We start from the raw sequence: 20,111 nt of genomic DNA, 5'->3' as shown, positions 1-20,111 counted from the left end.
GACACCTCAGGTTGCTGTTATGTAAGGGAGGGCCTGGGAGAGCCGGGCCTCTGAGCTGCGTATGTACGTGTCTCTGAGTGTGCCTGTTGAGTGTATACGTGTGTCTGAGTGTGTGTGCATGCGTGCCTGCAGCATTTTCGGAAGGAGGTCAGCACCTCCTTGGATTGTGCAGCAATCCAAGATTGCTACCTATTAGTCGTGTGTCCTTGGGCAAGGGACTTGGCTGAAATCATTTATTCCTCACAGCTCCAGGAGGTCCTCATGATTGTCATTGTTTGGCCAAGAAGGAGACTGAGTGACTATGTGCCAGGCAGCATTCTACGCCTTTTACAAGCATTCACATTTATTGCATGTTTACTATAATTAGGTAAGGAGTGAGGAGGGCTTTCAATCTTCAGGTTAATCTTGCTTCTATCATACCTCAGCTACATGCCTCAGGCCAGATGTGTGTGTGAGCATGTCTGTATGTATGTAAGCATGTCATGTGTATTTATATTCGTGTATGTGAGTGTGTCCATGTTTCTGTATACATGTGTCTGTTTATGAGTGCCTGTGTGTATGTACCTGTGTCTGCACATGGCCCGTCAGCGTCACACGGCAGGCTGCACCCTGCCAGATTGCCCCACTGCTACTCGTGTCCCTGAGCCCTAGTTTTCTCACTTGTTCCATGGACATGACTGCACCAAACCGAGGGGTTCTTCTGGCATTTTGTTGAACAATAAGCAGGGTGGGCCTGTCTGTACGTCTTTGCTCTCCAAGTTCAACTTCTGTGCTTGTACAGAATCATCTTAAGTACATGTTATGAGCTAGGTGCATAGCAGCTGTACCCCCAAATGCCATTGGCTTCATGCATCACGGGTTACTTTTTCTCTTGCATCACAGCCACTGTTTCTCAGCAGGGGCCCTGCTCTAGGTGGTCACTCAGAACCCAGGTTCCTAACAGCTGGAGGCACCATCCCACCTTAGGTTCTGAGGCTTCTATCTTTAGGGAGAGAGAGGGGGGAATGGGAGCAGGGAGAGAGAAACAGAGACAGAGACAGAAACAGAGAGCGTCAGAGAGCGAAAAATCATACGGCAGGTTTTAGTGGGCCAGACCTGGAACCCTGCTGGCCAGCACTGAGTCACACGGCCATGTCTACTTGTGAGGGACTCTGTGGCCCAGCTGTGTGCCCAGGAGCAGGAGGTGGTCACATATGTGGGTGGACACTGACTGTCTCTGCTAGAACCCACCTGCTTCTGTTGCTTCCTGAGAAAATGAGCATCCTTACACGCGGGAGGCCCTGGTGGAAGCCAGTTTGCTGCCATCAGACTCCAGCGTGGGCTGACTCTGTTGTCAGCGTGCACTGAGTTCAGTGTTAACAGTGAAAACATGCTAGGAACAAGGCCTGGGGCACCCCACAGATCTTGCCTGCTCCTGCTTTTTTGAGGCCCTTTTTTTTTTTACATGATGTGGGGTCTGTGGTGACTCGTGTCAATGAGGCACTTGCTAGAAATGCAGAGGCCCCAGCCCGCACCCCCACCTCCCACACAGAATAGGCGTTGTGGCAAACCCCAGGTGATCCCATTATTAGGAAGCGATGCTTTAGAAGTCACACATGCAACATGTCTTACCTTCATTTCCACTGTCAGACCTCCCAAGAGGCATCGGGTTTTATGGTTCTCACCTGGTCTGGTTTGACCGGAACTTACAGCTCCCAGTAACCAGGCATTCAAGGCTCTTGTTCTTTTGACCCATAGATCCTTCCAGGGTGAACTCTGCCTCTTCCCTCTCAGACCCTGCAAGGTGAATTAGCCCTAAATGAGAATCCAGCAGAAACAAAACAGGAATTAAAGTTTGATTTGATTTCACTTCTTTAAAACAAAATGTATCAATTATTACTTACAGAGGGTATTAGGACCTAGCTTGATTTTCAGTTCTATCATAGACTTTTCAAAAGTCAGCCACATTTTATATATATTTTTCCCTCTGTACTTTGTTTTTTAAATTTAGGCTTGTTTCCCCACATTTTCTTGTAGTATTTCTAAAAATTTTTTTGGAGTGGGAGAGGAATTATTTAGTGGTGGGAAGAAAGAGTAGAACGGAAGGGAGTGAGGAGAATTTTGCTGGAAAGGGATGGAGGCGGCCAGCAGGAAAATGCAGGTTTCTCTCGAGTGCCTGACCAGGTGTGGGTGCCTGGCCTGCAGCCAGGGCCAGGCTCTGAGCGCAGAGGCTGAAGATCACATCAGGCTGGCTTGGGGGCTTACAAAGGCAACATGCTTTGCGCAGGGCTAGGGGGCGTTTTCTCACCCATGCCACAGAGAGAATACTATTGACCCCGCAAAGGGTATCCCCTTCCCCAGAACCAGCGGGTTGAGGAAGGGAAAATATTTTAGCGCAGTCCCTGGCCCAGCGCCGGCCCACAATATCTGGTAGTCGTTACTGTTACCATTATCTTTTGTCAAAGCTAAAAGGCCATTGATGGATGCCAGCTTCTGAGAAAACATTCATCGCATGACATCTCATCTATGAGAAAGAAAGATTAGCGACTTTTCCCAGATGATTCCTGGGTTCTGGACGCAGTCACCGGAAAACGTGGGCGGCCGACCCGCACCCACGGCCGTGTCCCTGCAGTCGCCCGAGTGTCCGCCAGAGGGCGCCGTTGCCTCTCCGGTGGCCGGCGCTGCGCGGAGCGCCTCTTGCGGGGAGCGGAGCCCCTGAGGCAGAGGCTCTCCGTGCTAGTGGCCCATTCGGCTGCTTCTTGGCAACACTTTCTGGGAGCCTCTTTCAAAAGCAGACTTGCTTGGGGGATGGATGATCTCCAGCCTCTCGCAGGAGTGTGATTGCAGGCTTCTGTGTTTCCCAGCCTTCGATATTTTGGGGGACTGAGAAGGGGTGTGTCTTGACTCCAGCCTTCTCCACTCACCCTGCTGTCGGCCTCCTGACTCAGGACACATGATGTGCAGTGCGCTTGTGCGGCCCTTTCACAGGAGAAGGCCTTCTACGCACCTGTCTTTCCCTCTGTGTACCTGGCAGGCCCAAGGCCCCGGACCTGAGAGGTTCACCTACACCCTCTCCGAGCTGCCACCCCAAAGCCACTCCACGGGCCTTCCATTGGCAGATACGGTGCAGGCTCAGGCCTGTGTCTGCAGCCTGTGCCTGGTGGCTAAGTGGCTAAGTGGGACCAGCGAGCCTCGGATGTTGCTGCTGTGTGGCTCTACACACAGCCCCCCCCTTGGAGGGGCTGGCCCAGGCCTGCATCCTCCAAGAGAGAGGCCCCGGGGAGGCGGGGCGGCGGCGGCGGCAGAGCCCAGGATTCTGCAGAGCGTTTCCAGGCCCGTAGCAAGCCCCTGCGAGCAGACCCTTTCTTTCCAGCACCCACAAAGCCTCGCCTCTACCACTTCCTCATCCTCTGAGGCTCAGCTTAAGAGTTTTAAAGCTTAGAAGCATTAAAAATAATGCTTTTTCAAAATTGGGGTAAAATGCATATAGCAAAATTCCCTCTTTCAAAGAGTATAGTTCAGTGTACAATTTAGTGCAATGTTGTACAACCATTGGAACTGAGTTCTGAGCCATTTTCTTTACCCCCAAAAGAAACCCCTTACCCTTTTGTGCCCCCCCCACCACACCCCCTCCCCCTGCCACCCCTAGGCAACCGCTAACCTGCTTTCTGTCTCCATAGGTGTCCCTGTTCTGGTGTTTGTGGACTCCTACAATACTTGTTCTTTCATGACTGGCTTCTGTCACTCAAGGTTATGGACTGAACTGTGTACCCCCGAAATTCACATATTGAAGCCCTAACTTCCAATGTGACTGTATTTGGAGATGGGGCCTTTAGGAGAGGTAATTGAGGTTAAATGGGGTCACATGAGTGAAGCCCTCATCCAGCAGGTTTAGGATTCCTAAGAAGAGGAAGGGATACGGGGACACTGTCTCTCCGTGCACCATCTGGGGACACAGCAGGAAGGTGGCCCTCTTAAAGCCCGGGAAAGCCCCCACCAGAAACTGCATCTGCCCCCTTTCATTGTGGAGTCCTAGCCTCCAGAACTGTGGAGAAAATCAGTGTCTTTTGCTGAAGCTTCCCAGGGCAGTGGTATAATATTTTGTTATGGCAGCCCAGCTTGAGCTGACTAAGGTTCATCTGCACTGCAACGCCCGTCAGGACTGCATCTCTCTTTAAGGCTGAACACATTCCGTTGTACACATGGACCACGTTTGTTTAGGCGTCTATCCACCGATGGATGTTTGGACTGTTGTGAAGCTAGGCTGTGAATACATGGGTACAAATATTTGTTTAGGTTTTAGTGATGCACCTAGGTGTGAAGTTGCTAAAAATGCTTTAAGAACAGATTTCTTTGGTGTTTGGGTATGAGCCAGGAGTGGAGAACATCTTGGGGTGTGCTGTGTAGGCCTTTCTGCCCTCCCCAGGGGTGCCCCCGCATGCATCTCGGCCCCAGCCAGCAGAGGATGTTTCCTGATGCCACCTGGTGAGGTTGCTGTGGGGACTAAAGGAGAAGCACATGTAACTATGACAGCTGCTATGTACCGAGGCTCAGCCTTCCAATCCATAGAAAAGGGATGAAGATGCTTCATTTAATCTCGGCTGGGTCCTCATAATGAGAAGGGACTGGGGCCCACGGGAGGTGAAGCCACAGAGCTGGAAAGTGGCCGACTGCAGTCGGAGCCAGGCTGGCCGAGGCCACTGCGAGAGGTGCTGGGTCAGTGATAACCATGGGTCAACCAGGGACGAGATGTCCACCCAGTGCAACCCTGGGCCAGGCACCGGGGCTCCCTGAGGCTGGCCTTCCTCAGGAAGGGGCCCTAGGGCTCTCCCGAGGAGGCCTCACTGAAGGCCCTACATGGAGCAGACGAGGAGAAAGGCCTCCGTGAACGTTGTTGGAAATTTGTGCTTTGCAAGCTCATATGTTTTAGAAATATATTATATATATTTAGTCCATTTCCCCACTTAAGGCATCAAATGAAGGGTAACCAAAAGGGAACTGAAGTTCTTTTTGAGAATTAATGATAAATCATATGAGGAAATTGCTTTCATTAAATAAAACACCAAATCTGCCAAGATTTTCCTTCAGGGAACACAGGGTGCCAAGCCTGAGAATAAGCCAGTTGTCAGGGCTCTGAGGGCAGCTCAGGGCTGGGGCCTTGGAATCCTGGAGCATGGGTGGATGTGGAAGACGAGGGGGCCATGCCCTGCCTGGAGCGCATGAACAAGGGCCTCAGTGTTCCCATCTGTGGAAGGGGCCAGGGCCTGGGGCTCAAGTTCTCCATGGCGATTGTGGGAAGGGGCCTTAGATTACCCAGAACGACCGTGTTTGCCAGGGTATGGGGCTCCTCGGCACTCTCTGTGCAGGGCAGGGCTGACCTCAGCCCATTGCTGGAGGTGCTTCTATGTCGCCTTTATTTGTGCATCTGTGAAATGGATGGAGCCAACTGATGATTCTTGTCCTGGGCGGCCTCACACCATGAGGGAGGAAAGGCAAAGGAGATGGGGAGCTGTGCGGTTTGTGGGTCTCACTGACCCCCGACTCGCCTCACTCTCCTGCCAACCTCCTCCCCCACAACCCCAGGTCTCTTCTGTTCTTGCTGTTCCTTCTTCACCATTTCTGGAGCATGTGTGGCCTCTGTTTGAGACAGATGGTCTATTTCATCTTATTTTGTTTGGCCTGTGCCATGTTTTCAAATGTTTAATTGGACACTAATTAGATACTACATTTAAAAAATCCATATTTTCAGCTTCTCTTTCAAACTCAGAATTGAGTCACCCTGGCCCACAGTCCTGAGGCCAGGATGGGAGCAGCTGCTCTTTGAGAGGCCCTGGCCTGCCAGCTGGCCATTCCCTGCTCACAGCCATGTTACCTTCCAGCCCCTCTCCCCAGGACATACATATCAGAGGTAGCTTCTAAGAGAAACCACAAGAGACACAGGGGAGTGTGAATTGCAAAGTGCTATGTTGACAAACCTGTTGTAGGTTATTTGTAGTCTTGCTAGGGTATTAGGATGTGTACTCTGGGTTGGGTGTTAATCAATCACTTACAGTGAAACAAACCCTGGCTAAAGCCAACATATTTACAGGGGGACAGAATGAACTGTCTGTGAGCTGGGCTGACTCCGGGTAGGACAGGCTTAGAGGCAGGGTGAAACATCTCTGTACAGCTTCCCAGCTCTGAGATCGGGGTCGGGATGTTATCTTCTGTGGCTGAGTTCATCCTCCTGATAGTGAAATGACTGCAGGAGCTCCAGACCTCACCCCCTGGCACCCTCCAGTCTGGCAGGAAAAAGCAGAAGCCTTTGAGTCACCAGTCAAGCCCCAAACCCTGAGGCTTTTGCTGAAACCATCAGAATGCCTACAAAGTACCGTTCCCTTCTTGGATTGAACAGGAGACCAAGCCTGTGTGTAGTGCCCAGTAGAAATTGGGGTTGTGTTATATTGCAAGAGGAGGACTTGACACACCACCACTGATATCCCTTATCCATGAAAGAATGAGTTGGGAAAAACATTGTCAAGTGTAAAGTGCTGTGCCATGGGATGTAAAGTGCTGTGCCACTGGAGGAGGCTGCTTCATTCCATATTGCCCTTGCCAGAAGAGAAGGTTAAGGCTTAGAGGATCTAAGGTGTCTTGCCCAAGGTCATAGTAAGTAGGAGATGGAGCCAGACCCAGACTTTGGGACCCACTGATTGCTGCCCACCCTACACGCAACCCATGCATTACTTTGCTTTTGGTGTTTTCAGACGCCTGGGTTTAAATCATGCCGAGCTCATTCCAGGGCCTGAGCAGGGCCGATGCTCGTGGGAGGATGAGTGGGATGCTTGCCGCAGGCTTCCGTGGGAGCCAGGTGGGAAGCCCGAGGCTCAAGGGCAGCTCTCTTCTCCAGCCTGCTCCTCCTCCAAGCCACCCTGAGTCATTCTTTAATGGAATTTGTGGCTGTTTTAATTCTTACCAGCACAAACTTTGCATGTCCTTTATAAATACTTCATTCTCTTCCAGCAGGAAATTTCTCAGTGCCTAAATACTTGTATGGCCATCTCCTTCCCGTGCTGGGCAGCTTGTCCCAGGGAACTGTGGGACAGCCATGGGCACCCCTCACCGGCAGGACAGCCGCTCCAGCTCCTGGAATAGCCAGGCTCCCTGGGAGACTGGGGTTGCAGTGACAGAAGAGAAAGAGGCCCAGGGAGGGAGGGGACCATCCACAGTCCCTACGAGGGCACGGTTAGGGCTCAAACCTGGACTGGCCCGACACCAGGGGCTGAGCTCCTCCACTCCACCCCACTGCAGTGGGAATTCAAAGCTCAGCTTGATGGCTTCTGGTCAAGGGATCAGGTAAGTGGGGTAACGGCCTGGGCATTCCCCAGTGGAAGGAATGGGGTAGTAATGCTGCAGAGGCAGGAAGGTAAAGGCCCTGCTCTATCTACCTCTCCCCTGAATAAGCTCCACAGTGGAGGGCAGAGGTTTTACCCTTTAAGTCTGTGAAGGTCACTCATGGTCAGGTGTGGATGTACCTAGATTGCCAGGGGGGACATGGGGAGCCACAGACAGCTCTTGAGCGCTGGAGTGCAGGAGCGAGGCTGGTCTGCAGTCCACCTGGCCCAGGCTGCCCTAGTTGCCTTTTTCCAGTGGGGACAGCCCACTGGATACTTTGACTCAGAACAGGTGCCTCTTATGGTCTAACTTACATGTATATAGTATGCATCTTGCACTACTATGTCCCATGTGCTTAGAGTATTTTTAAGTGAAATAATGCTGTTCAGAACAGGAGAAGCTGGGAAGCTTCTGGTACGTGATGGCTGCCGTGACTTCTGGGAAACCTTGCAGGAGCCACTGGGGAGTGGCAGGTGTCTTGAAGTGAGTGCTGCCTTCCAGCCACAGCTGGTTTTTTGGGGAGCTCCAGACCCAATAGAAATGATTAGTTTTATTTTCCTTGTCCTCTGCCTCTCTCCCCTCTGGGAAGATGGAGCCTATTCCTTTTTTTTTTTTTTTTTTTTTTCCTGTTTTGCTAACCAGCTGCAGCAGAGAGATGAAGGCTGCTTCTCTGCAAAGCCTCTCTCAGGAAAGAGCAAAGAGACCCACTAAGTATATTAAAGAGGCCATGAAAATCAGGCTGGGTGATGCTGTGTCTTGGGCAAAGCTGCCCCCAGCCACCTTGGGCCCTGGGCTTAGGGATTGGCTGGGACTTCCAGGCAGGTCTGGGAAGATGGAAGTCACTTGCACAGCAAGGCATCTGGAGATACCACGTGCTGCCTTCTCCTCCATGCTGGGCTCTGGGATCTGCACAGCTGAGTCAGGAGTGGGCTCCGCTCTCCTCGGGAGCTCACGATCTGGCCCAAGGTGGCCCAGGCTGTGACTCCCCAGCAGGGCCAGTCAGTGTCTGGATAGGTGAGGAGTACAGCCTGTGGGTGCTGTCCTGGGAGCCCCCAGCCTTCCACCAGGGTCCGGGGCTGGAAGAGGCACCTAGTAACCAGCTAAGAAGGCCTTGTGGAAGCAGGCAGGCTGTCAGTTCCCTTGGGCCCAGACATCGTTGGCTACAGATCCACATGGGCACTTGGGGGCTGGAAGGCCTGACCCCCAGGGCTGCACACCAGCCTGAGGTGGGGCTCAGCTCAGAGGCTGCAGGGCCCAGCTCTCGGTGAGGGGACCCATGCATTTGGCCAATTCTGGGAGGAGCCTGGTGAGGGGGCTGATTCTCATTCTGCTCTGATTCACGTCCTCTGCCCTGTTTCACAGATGAGGAAGCAGAGGGGGGTCATCCCGGGGTGCTCAGGAGTCATAGTGCACAGTGCAGAGTCAGCTTTTCCAAGTGGGCTTTGCCATTTTTACAATGACTGTCCCCTTTCCAGATCTGTAGGGCAGGAACCCCATCACCGGCCTGCCCTGTGGAGTTGGGCATCACCGGCCCCCGGGTGTCAGTTGCCTCTGACTGTGGAAGTGGGCCGGGTGGGACTGGAGGTTCTCTTCTAGGGCTGGCTTCACTTAGCAGGTGACCTAGGATGCTCCAGACCCCTGGGTGGGGCTGCCACTCGAGGGATTGGTTCCATGTGCTGGGACATGGGGCTGGGCTGAGCTGGGGATCTTCCTGGATCTCCTTCAACACTCACATCTACCCACCCTGCCTGGTCCTGGGCACTGCCACCTGTCGGCAAAGCTGAGCAGGCCAGGGGAGGGTGGGTGGGTGGGCAGAGCAGGACCCTGGAGCCCAAAGCACTGAGTGATGCAGGGGCCAGCCGGGCTGAGAAAGCTGGGACAGCCACTCAACTGGAACCGATTGTAAGCTCCCTCCGGGGTCCCAGAACCGTGCCGGCATCCTGGAATCTTGGGAAGGATGGTGTCGGGGATGCCGCTGCTGTGTGAGCAGTGCTGGAAACCGAATTTCAGGCTGTCAGTGCTATCTATTACCAGCGCCACTATGGTTAACCTCACACCCAGAGGTCTGACTCCTTGTGACCATGTGGACCAGTACCAGGTCCCAAAGGCAGCGTGTCTAACTCAGCATCCCCCTAGACATCAGCAAAACAGGAGTCGAAGCTCTGGAGGTGAGCAGCGTGGGCTGGCTGCGTCCCTTGCGTGCAGGGGCTTTGTACCCTGTGCGTGGTCTTTGCATTCCTCAGTTGGTGGGGCTCTGGCTTAGGGCCCTGCTGTTGGCTGGGTGCTTGTAGGGGGTGCCAGGCATTGGGTTAGGTAAGGATGATGTGGCCTCTTGCGGGGCGGTTGTGAGTTGGCAGGCCTCCTGCAGCCTCATCTTACACGTCTGTGAAACAGTTCGAGTGACTGAGGCTGCTCAGCTAGATCTCACCCGCAGTCGGAGGTGCCTCTCCGGGAGTCCTGGTTTCATTATCTCTACCTTTGGTGCCCTGTGTGTGCCTCCTGAATTTTGTGCAGATAAATTTCAGAAATCTCATTGCCAAAGGGATAAGTGATCCCTTTATGATGAGGGAAGGGTGGCCAGTGGTGGGTGGGACTTCTGAGATTCTGCCACCTCTGTGGTCCTCAGAGATGGAGAAGGTCACCACCTTGTAGTGCCTGGGGGTGGGGGGAGGGGGCGGTAGGGTATTGTAGGAGCCTGGAGTCCTAGAGGGAAAATCCACCTGGGCATGTGTGGTTCCTGAGTTCACGGGTGGGGTAGGAGGTAACCGGGAACAGACAGCCCAGGGGTCACCTGTGGCCTTTCCACATCCAAGCCCCAGCCTCTATCTGTACCTGCTCGTGTTGGGCACTGGGCAGGGCTCCTGGTACAGGCTGGCTGGAGCCCCTTGGGAGATTTCCAGGAAAGAAGTTTTTGTGGAATCCCCTGTGCCAAGAGCAGGTCCCAGGGCACAGTCAATGGAGATGTCTGAATGGGTAATGTATGAGTAGATGAATGAATATATCTTCTGACCCCCGGGCGGGTGATGCTGGGATACGTTCATTTGCAGGTGGGAAAAAAATAGTTTCTCAGGACTTGAGTTGTCACACAGGTGCTGGGGGAATGCATTAGATTTGTACCTCATTCTCCTCTTGGGAAGAGCTTAGAGGCCATCTTCTGTGTCACGTGTCCAACATACATGCATTTTCTATGTTCTTTATTGTATCTTCTACATACAATCTGTAGACATGGTGTGTGCTACTAAAACGTGCAGTCTGCAGCATATACATAGGTGTGGCACATACAGCCTGTGTCATGTGTGTTCTACAGGCACACACACTGCATAGACAATATTTGCTGGTGAATATGGGTGTGCTGTAGTTATGTGCCTCTTTGTCTAATCTATCTATATATAGTGTGCTACTATGTCACATGTGCCATTATTCTACACATTAGGTTCCAAGTGTACACTGCGTGTACACTGAAGTCTTCATAGATGCCACGTATGTGTGTTCTGTGCAAGTATTTGTGAGCATCTGACATGTGGACTTAATATTCGCAGACCTGTTTGTACACAGTACCTGCAGTGTTCTATCATAAGCAGATTTGTTAAGCAGACCCAGGGGAAAACAGATGGTATAACAGGGTCTCTGCAGGAAATAGTGCTCTCACACTGAATGATTAATAAATGGGCTATTTATAAATTCTTCTTGAACACGTAGGCAGGGTTGGGGGGAAGCAATGAGGGGTATGTGGAGCACCAGTGGAGAGCTATTAACACGCCAAGGGTGCAGTTCCTGGAACTTGTAGAGAGTAGCTGCTGTGAGCCTGCTGGCAGATGCAGCTAATTGCCGAAGTCCTCCTCTTCTTCCCTTCCTCTGATCTACTGGGGCTGTCTATTGGATGGACCCAGCTGGAAACCAGAGGGCAAAGGGACGCTTGATGTAGCTCTCAGGATAGAGATCAGGGTGTGGCTGGGAACGCCTAAATAGGACAGTGGAGGATACCCTGTACCACCTTCTTTTTCGTAGAAGGCCTTGGGAGTCCTGAAACTTGTCTCTCACTTGAGAGGGAATGGTCCTGTTCCCCAGACCACTGGGCCCCCAGGAAATGTGTTAATGGGGAAGACCCCCGAACCTCAGCGCTGTTCATCTCCCATACTCTCTCATGCACCTGTCTTACCAAGGGATGTCATCGATGCAGTGGACCAGTGAGAAACACTATGGTGTGTCAGTGATCAAGTTCTTTCATGCTCTAGTAAGACAGGAGGAGACAGGACATCCCAGTGTACTGCTGTCCAAGCCCTGTCAAGGCAAACTGCTTATTTTTACTAGCGGGAACAGAAGTCGGGGTGGGGGACCCTGGCACCTGGTGTGCAGTTTTTGACCCAGAAAATGCAGTGTTGATTTCTTCCAGTAAATATATCACATATGGAACATTACCACTTAATAAGTTTCCAACAACCTCCTGTTATTCTCCAGCATTCCAGCTGGCTTTTTTTGTACCAGCTCTACAGGTGAGCTATATGGAGATATAGTAGGATTCCCAGCCCTGCGTCTTTTATATTTACCCTACTTGTTTGCCAAGATGTGCCTTCTTTCCTGAAGACTTAAGTTTCCATCTGGTGTCCTTCTCCCCAGACAGAGCAGCCTTCAGTAATCTTATTGTGCAGATATGCTGGTAATAAACTCTCTTAGTTTTACTTCATCTGAAAATGTCTTTGTTAATTATTATATAAAGCATAACAGCGCACATTAGTGTGAACATCAAAACATTATAGAAAAACATAAATAATTGTTTTGCCATTATTTTAGTTTTCTGATAGTTATTGGCCCAGGAAAGCAAACACACTTAAAAATAAATGGGAAATAATAAATAAGCAAAAAAAAAAAAAAAAAAGAAAATGTCTTTGTTTTGCCTTTCTTGAAGGATAATTTCTCTGGATATGGAATTCTCAGTGAGCAGTCTTAGTTCTTTACAGCCATGCTTCCACTGCTCCCTCCCTCTGTTGCTTATGTTTAGAAGTAAAGCAATATTATATTCCTGTTCCCCTGTATGTGGTATATTATTTTTCTCTGGCTACTTTCATTATTTTCTCTGACTTTAAGCAGCTTGACTCTGGCATGTGGTTTTCTTTGTATTTGTCCTGCCTGGGGTTCACTGAGCTTCTTGAATCTGGCTTTTTTTTTTTTTTTTTTTGAGATGGAGTCTTGCTCTGTCACCCAGGTTGGAGTGCAGTGGCACAGTCATGGCTCATTGCAACCTCCACCTCCTGGGTTCAAGTGATTCTCCTTCCTCAGCCTCCCGTATAGTTAGGACTACAGGTCCTGTATAGTAGGACTACAGCCTCCCGTATAGTTAGGACTACACACCTGGCTAATTTTTGTATTTTTACAAAATTAGTAGAGATGGGGTTTCACCATGTTGGCCAGGCTGGTCTCAAACTCCTGGCCTCAAGTGCTGGGATTCCAGGTGTGAAGCACTGTGCCCAACCTCAATTTGGCTACTTTTGGCCATTATTTCTTATTTTTGTCTCAATTCTCATTCTCTTTCCTTCTGGGACACCTTTTGATATTGCCCTACAGCTTCCCCAAGGCTTTAGTTTCAATCTTTATTCCTCTCTGCTCTTCAGATTGGATAATTTCAATTGATATATCTATTCTCTTTTTTCAGCTTTTCTGTTTCCCCACCCTGTCCTTTCTGGCCTAACTTTGTCACATCATCTCTTCTTTCATAAGGACTAAGGGGTGTCAGAGCGCAGTGCTTACTAGAGCATGAGCTAACTCAGTGCTAGCTGGGATTGAAGGCCAGAGAGGATGGGGAGAAGGCCTTCTGGAGGCAAACATGTGATGTCATTTTTCAAGTGAGAGTTTGGCCCATGGGGGTAGGTAGGTCATGGCACATATTCACACCACCGGAGACAGACAGACTGAGCCACAGGCAATGAAGCCCTGATGGAGAAGTGTGAGCTAGAGCAGTCAGAGGCAGCTTCCTGCAGGAGGGAGTGGTAGAGGGTCCTGGGGTTTGGTAGGTCCCTACTGTGTATCAGACTGTGGGCTAGGAGCTGTCTGATCTCGGCGGATCCATACAACGCCACCGAAGAACAATTATCCCATGTAACAGATAAAGACATATGGGTTTGGAAAAGCTTATGGAACCCAAGGTAAAGAAGCAAGCTAAGTGACCATGAACATGTGACAGGGTCCCATCAGGGAAATCTGTCTTGATGGGCAGGATTTTAGATGTTGGAAGACCAGGTACATCCTTCAAAATTTCAGTCCAAACATTGTCCATGATCAAGGTTTTTATTCTGGGTAGTGTTAGTCCCACAGTTTGAACCTACTGAGTCTCTTGTTCCTTCTGCCATATTGAGAAGATCCCATCCTGGTTCTGACATTGTCACTGACCAGCTTGGGTGACCCTGCAGCTGACTTCACCTATTCAACATCATTGCCTTCATTTCGAATGTGAGGAAATACAGGCTTGACTTGGATTCCCTGCAGCAACCACGCAATGAAGTTGCATCAAGAATTTCAAAAGTACTTACACACATAAGGTCTTTAAGGGTTGTTTCCTCATTTCTATCCAGGCTCCATTCATAGAGTGGTGTAAATTTATTCATTCCTTTATTAAATAAATATTTTACTTTCTAGGTATGGGGGAATACAGCAGCGAACAAAACATTTTTAAAAGTATGCCTTCGTGGCATTTACATCTCACTCTACAATCGCCTCTCTTGATTCAAAGTCTCTGCTTTTGAGCCTCATTCTTGGCAGTTGAAAACTCTGGGCTGAAATCCCAACTCTGAAGAAATCAAGCTACCCTGCTATTAAGTAACTAACTCAGTTTTCTTGTTAGTGGGGTTGGAATCATTATGGTTGTTTAGAGGCTAGAATGAGGTGATGTATGTAAGAGGATTCAGCACTGTGCCTGGCCCATGGCAGGTATCATTCTTTGAAAATCCACTCTTCATGTCAATCCATAGTGGACATAGAGAGGTTTCTCCCTTGGGCTTGATACTTTTGGAGTTCTTAGTAGTGAATCTGCTTTTTTCTTTTTAAAGCCTTTATGTGGCTCTAAGATGGCATTAGAATGTTCCTCCATCCCCTCTCAGTGGCATATTGCAAGTGATATTGGTTCTTCTTTTTTCTCTTCCCTTCCATCCCAGCACATCCCAAATCCCCGCCCTACTGAAATGTTCCTACCCCCTTCTATCTCCCAAGCTCATGTGACTTCTCAGAAAGTGGCTCTCCTTTGTTCTCCTCCCTCCAAGATATGGCCATGCCCCTCTACCCTGCAGAGGAAATTCCCCCAGTACCAGGTCCCTCTGCATTGCACTGCACCAAGTCGACCCCCCTTCCCCTAACCTCTAGACCCCTCCTCACTTGTTCTCTCTGTTCTTCTCATCCCCTTCCCACAGGTTATGGGCACGCTGCACCTGGCACCGATGCGGGCAAGGCCTTCTGCATGTTCTACGCCGTGCTGGGCATCCCGCTGACGCTGGTCATGTTCCAGAGCCTGGGCGAGCGCATGAACACCTTCGTGCGCTACCTGCTGAAGCGCATTAAGAAGTGCTGTGGCATGCGCAACACTGACGTGTCTATGGAGAACATGGTGACTGTGGGCTTCTTCTCCTGCATGGGGACGCTGTGCATCGGGGCGGCCGCCTTCTCCCAGTGTGAGGAGTGGAGCTTCTTCCACGCCTACTACTACTGCTTCATCACGTTGACTACCATTGGGTTCGGGGACTACGTGGCCCTGCAGACCAAGGGCGCCCTGCAGAAGAAGCCGCTCTACGTGGCCTTTAGCTTTATGTATATCCTGGTGGGGCTGACGGTCATCGGGGCCTTCCTCAACCTGGTCGTCCTCAGGTTCTTGACCATGAACAGTGAGGATGAGCGGCGGGATGCTGAAGAGAGGGCATCCCTCGCCGGAAACCGCAACAGCATGGTCATTCACATCCCTGAGGAGCCGCGGCCCAGCCGGCCCAGGTACAAGGCGGACGTCCCGGACCTGCAGTCTGTGTGCTCCTGCACCTGCTACCGCTCGCAGGACTATGGCGGCCGCTCGGTGGCACCGCAGAACTCCTTCAGCGCCAAGCTTGCCCCTCACTACTTCCACTCCATCTCTTACAAGATCGAGGAGATCTCACCAAGCACATTAAAAAACAGCCTCTTCCCATCGCCTATTAGCTCCATCTCTCCTGGGTTACACAGCTTTACCGACCACCAGAGGCTGATGAAACGCCGGAAGTCCGTTTAGGTGTGGGGAGGGAAATGGGACAGAAAAGTCATTTGTCATAGTTGGTGTTAATTTCCATTGGTCCAACTCGTCTTTTCTTATTTATTTATTATTATTATTGTCATCATTATTACTTTCTCTCCTTCCTCCTTTCTTGGTCTCTTGGTCTCATTTTCCCCCACCTTTCCAGCCAGACAGAGCAGGCCAAAGGGAAATACAGGCCCATACTCCTCTGAAACTCACATCTGAGCATGAAGCATGGATCTCCTCCTTCCTTCCCAGCAGACTATGCCTTACATTTCTCACCCCACCCACCCCATCTCTGCAGTGGTTTTCCCGGGACAGATGTGAGACCAAGACCACGGAGACAGAGCTGAGAGGATACCCACCCCAAAGCTGCACATCACGCTCAGCCTTCAATCGCCCACCCTTAGTGGTGTCTCTGACCTAACTCCTTTCTCTTTTCCTCCCTAAGGACTGAGTGACTGTGTGCGTGTGTTGTGTGTGTGCTTCTGTGTGCACGTGTGTCGTGACAAAACGGGAAGTATTAGGTATTCCGTTTTCTTTCCCATCACACATCATAGCCTGCTTTTGGCTGCTTCCAAACAAAACGGAAAGACAAAACCTACAAGGTTTTTGATTTATCGTCTTTTGCCAAATCAAGCATGTTTCATTAAGCAGTCCTTATCCCTGATGTGTCATGGCCATATTTTCTAAATGCTAGGTTCTAAATTATATTAATGTTTTTTAGGGGCAGGCGGGCAAGAAGACCCAGATCAGTTTAGCTTGCCAGTTCAAACATTTTTTAAAAAGCATGCACTTTGTTAAACAACTGGTATGTACTATCAACAAGAAAACTAGAAATGGAATAATCCAAAGCCAATAACAATAACTTATAAAAGACATCTTTAATTTTGTCACCTCCAGTTCCAACAATTTACCATGCAACTGGAGTTGTCAGGGGAAACGGGAAAATTGTTGGAACCCCAGAGTATCTATTTCCCTCTTATTGATGATTTTGTGCAGCACCTACCTGCATAAATAAGAATTACAGTGTTGGAATGCTTGGGTGAGAATGGGTATTAGTATGTGGCTGTGGTTCCTTTTCCTCATGAAAATTGACAGGGCATTCCTCATTAAAAATACATATCTATTTCAAGAAATATCGTCTCTAATTGCATTTGATTTGTAAATAGGATAAAGTTCACACTGGTCTCAGGAAGAGTTTAGAGGCAAGGAGCTATGTCTTGGCCTACTGGGAACTTGCCAATCTCAGGGGACAATTTTGTCTGAGTAGTGTAGAAATTCCTCCCTACTCTCAATAGGGGATGACCCCAAAGGGAAGACCTGCTATCCTCTTGGGGGAGGTGGTGGGGGTAGTTCAGGCTGTAGAATATGGCACATTGGAGGCTCTTTTAGTAACAGGCTTAAAGGACAGTTTGACCTCCAGATTCACTGAGGGGACTTTAATTTCCCTCATTACCATCCCTGCCATTTTCTAAAAATCACCCATTCATCCATCTTCCCATTCCTCTTTTGTAAATGAAGTTCATGGCTCTTGCATGGAAATGGACCTTGGCTATACTCAGAAGGAACACGGTTTACTGGCCTGTCTCAAGGCCCCAACGAGATCTCCCAGAAAGGAGGCTTTGCTCCCTAGAAAGAGTAGACCTACAGGATTTCTTAAAGGAGACAACACCTGAATGCCACCAGTCCCAAGCATTTGGGCCAATGGGCTGAAACACTGGAGCATTCAAGACTCCTCTGAAAAGGCTGTGCATGTACTTTAATGCTACATCCCATGTTGAAATTTCCCCTTCGTCCAGGACACAGGGCCTTCGAAGGAGTCTGCGAACCTCAGATTCTCTAGGCCAAAGTTGACAGTTCTCAACCTTCAAGGTCTTTATTGATTCACTTGTTTTAAGATTTTGTTTTATGGGAGGCCCTACTTGGGGCTCTAAAATCTGTCCAGAGAATAGCAGCAGTTCAATTTTTTTTTCCTCTTGGATGAGATTGTTGACTCTAGGGGGTCAGAGGTATAAAAGCCCTAATGCATTTGCAGAATGCTTTATGCTTCAGAAGAGTTTGCCTGGAATAAATGTGGGGTTCTCATGAAAACCTTTGTAAGAGGTGCCTTCAAATGGTTGGGGGGTGTGATCTGATCTATGACGACACCAAGGCACTGGGAGGGTGATTTGCTCAGTGTCACAGGCTGGCTGTTGACAGAACTGAGACAGGTGTCTCAGTCTGGAGTCCAGGAGAGTCCAAGGAGCTGACTTCACACCACCATGTCCTAACTCAGCCCTCGGAGGAGGGCGCCTGCCTTTTCCCCACTGGGGGCATGCAGCAGGCCCTTGGAGCCAATTAAAGGGACGCTGAGACCACCGTGCATACGGAGCTGGTTTCCCCACTACACTATCTGTGTCAAGTTGGTCATATAGGAGCCATACTTCTGCTTGAATGCCTCAAGTAACAAAGAGCTTCTCTATTCCCAGGAACTATAGAAAACATTCTCTATTCTACAGGATTAAGGATTATAGGATGAAGTCTTTTCTCCTCACATGACCACTGACATAAGTATCTGAGGCAACTTGTAATTTATCTTGGCTCTATTTCCCTCCTATGTCTTCTCTTTGCTACCAGTTTAGCCCTTTGAAGGATGGTCACTGAGTCTTCTCTTTCAAAGTTAAACATCCTTGTTTATGGTCAGTGTTTAGGGGATGGAGGCAAATCTTGGTTTGCTTGGTGATGTTCATTTTTTGCTCAGATGGTCCATCTCTTCCCTACTGTGGTCTCTGGCCAAGGAGATATCTAGGTATAGCATGAAATGGTCTCAGAGTGGGGAGGGCAGGGGCCAAGTTAAGGGTTCAGGGTTCTTTCTTCTCTTAATAAAACAGCACTAAACAGAGATGCCCAACTTCTACCACTCAATCAGCATTAGAATCAGATCCTCAAAGCCAGGAGGAAGCTTGGTCCAAGTCATCTCACTGAGCAGCCTTTATTTTCAAAGGAGGACATTGAGGTTCAGAGAAGGTGAACACTTACTTATCTAAAGGTCACAAAGATAGGATCCAGGTCTTCCCACTGATTACCATTTTCCTGGCTACTTCTGTTGCTATTTACAGCCTTCTGAAGATCTCTTGCTGCTGGACGATTTTAGCTTCTTGCCCCAGGTCTCTCTTCCTCCCTCTTGCACCTAGTAATTTCTTTCTTTCATCCAAGTGATTCTCATACCCTTCTCCCAGTTAACCATGCCCATTCAGCAAGGTGGTTGAAGTCACAGTAGGCTGCTTGGATGTAGGGCTCAACTTCTGTTAGAATGAGCTCAAGAAGAGCCACGTGCTACCAGGATCACCCAAGGTCAGCCCACCAGCCAGTACCTAGAAATCAACATGCCTTGTAGGTATTTAGGGATCATCAGTACGACAGCCCAACCTTCCTCCTATATTTGGAGTGGATAGATGAAGATTGAGCACTCTTAGTACTATCAATCACTTGAACTCTTTTCAACTATCTCTAAGACCCCTGGGGGCAACACTTGCTAGAGACCACCCTGCTATAATCCTCATTGCACCCATCCTAGGTGGAAAGTGCCGTGTTGGCCTTCAGCCTGTTAGACTCTTTTACGTAGGACTGAACCAATCCCTCTGGGTTTTGAGATACTTGGTTATCCCTACAGCTAGTATCAGATCTGTTCTTTCCACCTGCACTGCTTCGTCTTGGAATCCTGGCAACAGCCCCTTAAGCACAGCGAGCTGCCTGGCTCTACATGTGAACCCCCTTGGAAGCATCTGCGCACTCCCACTGTGCATGGCTGATTGGGAGGGGAATGCCTGCATTCAGGCATGGTCACAGCAGCTCATTTGCAGCCCAGGATTCCCGCTGGGGTCCATCATCCTTTCAGGAGAGTTGGCAAACGGACTTAGACCACTGCCCACAAAAGCCTCCTTGGGAGGTGCTCATTAAAACCCCACCCATCAAAGGGAGGGAGATTGATGAATCTCAGCTCACCTGTTCCTTATCTGTGCACAGGGCCTTAAGAGAACATTGGGACAGTATGAGAAGCTTGCAGATAAGCCTAGGCAGGTCGTTTTTCTCTGCCTCATCCATATCTGGAAGCCAATGGGTCCTGATTCTCATTGACAATCACTTGCAGCTGGAAGCTGGAGGGAAGAACAGGGTTTCTCAGAGGCCTCCCTTGTCTGTGCACATTGGCCAGGAGAGGGAGGTGAGCAAGGAGAAAATGACCAAAAAACCACTATCACTGAGGCTTATGGCTCCATTTCTTTTTGTAATATTCTTTTTCAAATGACAGGCCCCAAGACACCCTTTGAAGCCCTCTGCAGAGGCACATGCCCCTGTCCTATCAGTGCACTGGCCCCATCATCAGTGAAGCACTCTGGCAAATGGTGGCTTTGTTCTGGAAGTGGAGTGACTTGGGGTCTGTCCCATGCAGGCCAGCTGCCTGTGGGTCTAAAGTGTGTTTCCTCCAGAGTCGTGGCCAGCACGAGACCCTGGAAACACCCTAGATGAGGACAGG

The 20,111-nt window shown here is 49.8% G+C and overlaps 1 protein-coding gene across 2 annotated transcripts in view; it reads left to right on the top strand.

The window, feature by feature from the left end:
- The window catches only part of KCNK9 (potassium two pore domain channel subfamily K member 9), a 104,460-nt gene that overhangs the window by 71,771 nt on the left and 12,578 nt on the right, over positions 1 to 20,111 (top strand). Inside the window, exon 2 of one of the 2 annotated variants that reach the window (XR_008504236.2) lies at positions 14,751 to 15,592. Coding sequence is in view for 1 of the 2 variants with exons in the window: in XM_054499254.1 (XP_054355229.1) it covers positions 14,751 to 15,592 (842 nt within the window). In the remaining variant the exon portion in view is untranslated. Of the gene's footprint in view, positions 1 to 14,750; positions 16,754 to 20,111 lie in introns of those variants that run through there. The other variant, XM_054499254.1, reaches the window with a different exon arrangement.

The sequence above is a fragment of the Pongo pygmaeus genome, chromosome 7 (assembly GCF_028885625.2).
Source record: "Pongo pygmaeus isolate AG05252 chromosome 7, NHGRI_mPonPyg2-v2.0_pri, whole genome shotgun sequence".
In the NCBI taxonomy this organism is placed as follows: domain Eukaryota; kingdom Metazoa; phylum Chordata; class Mammalia; order Primates; family Hominidae; genus Pongo; species Pongo pygmaeus.
The sequence above is the reverse complement of the archived record's forward strand: the minus strand, read 5'-3'. Positions and strand labels throughout refer to the sequence as shown.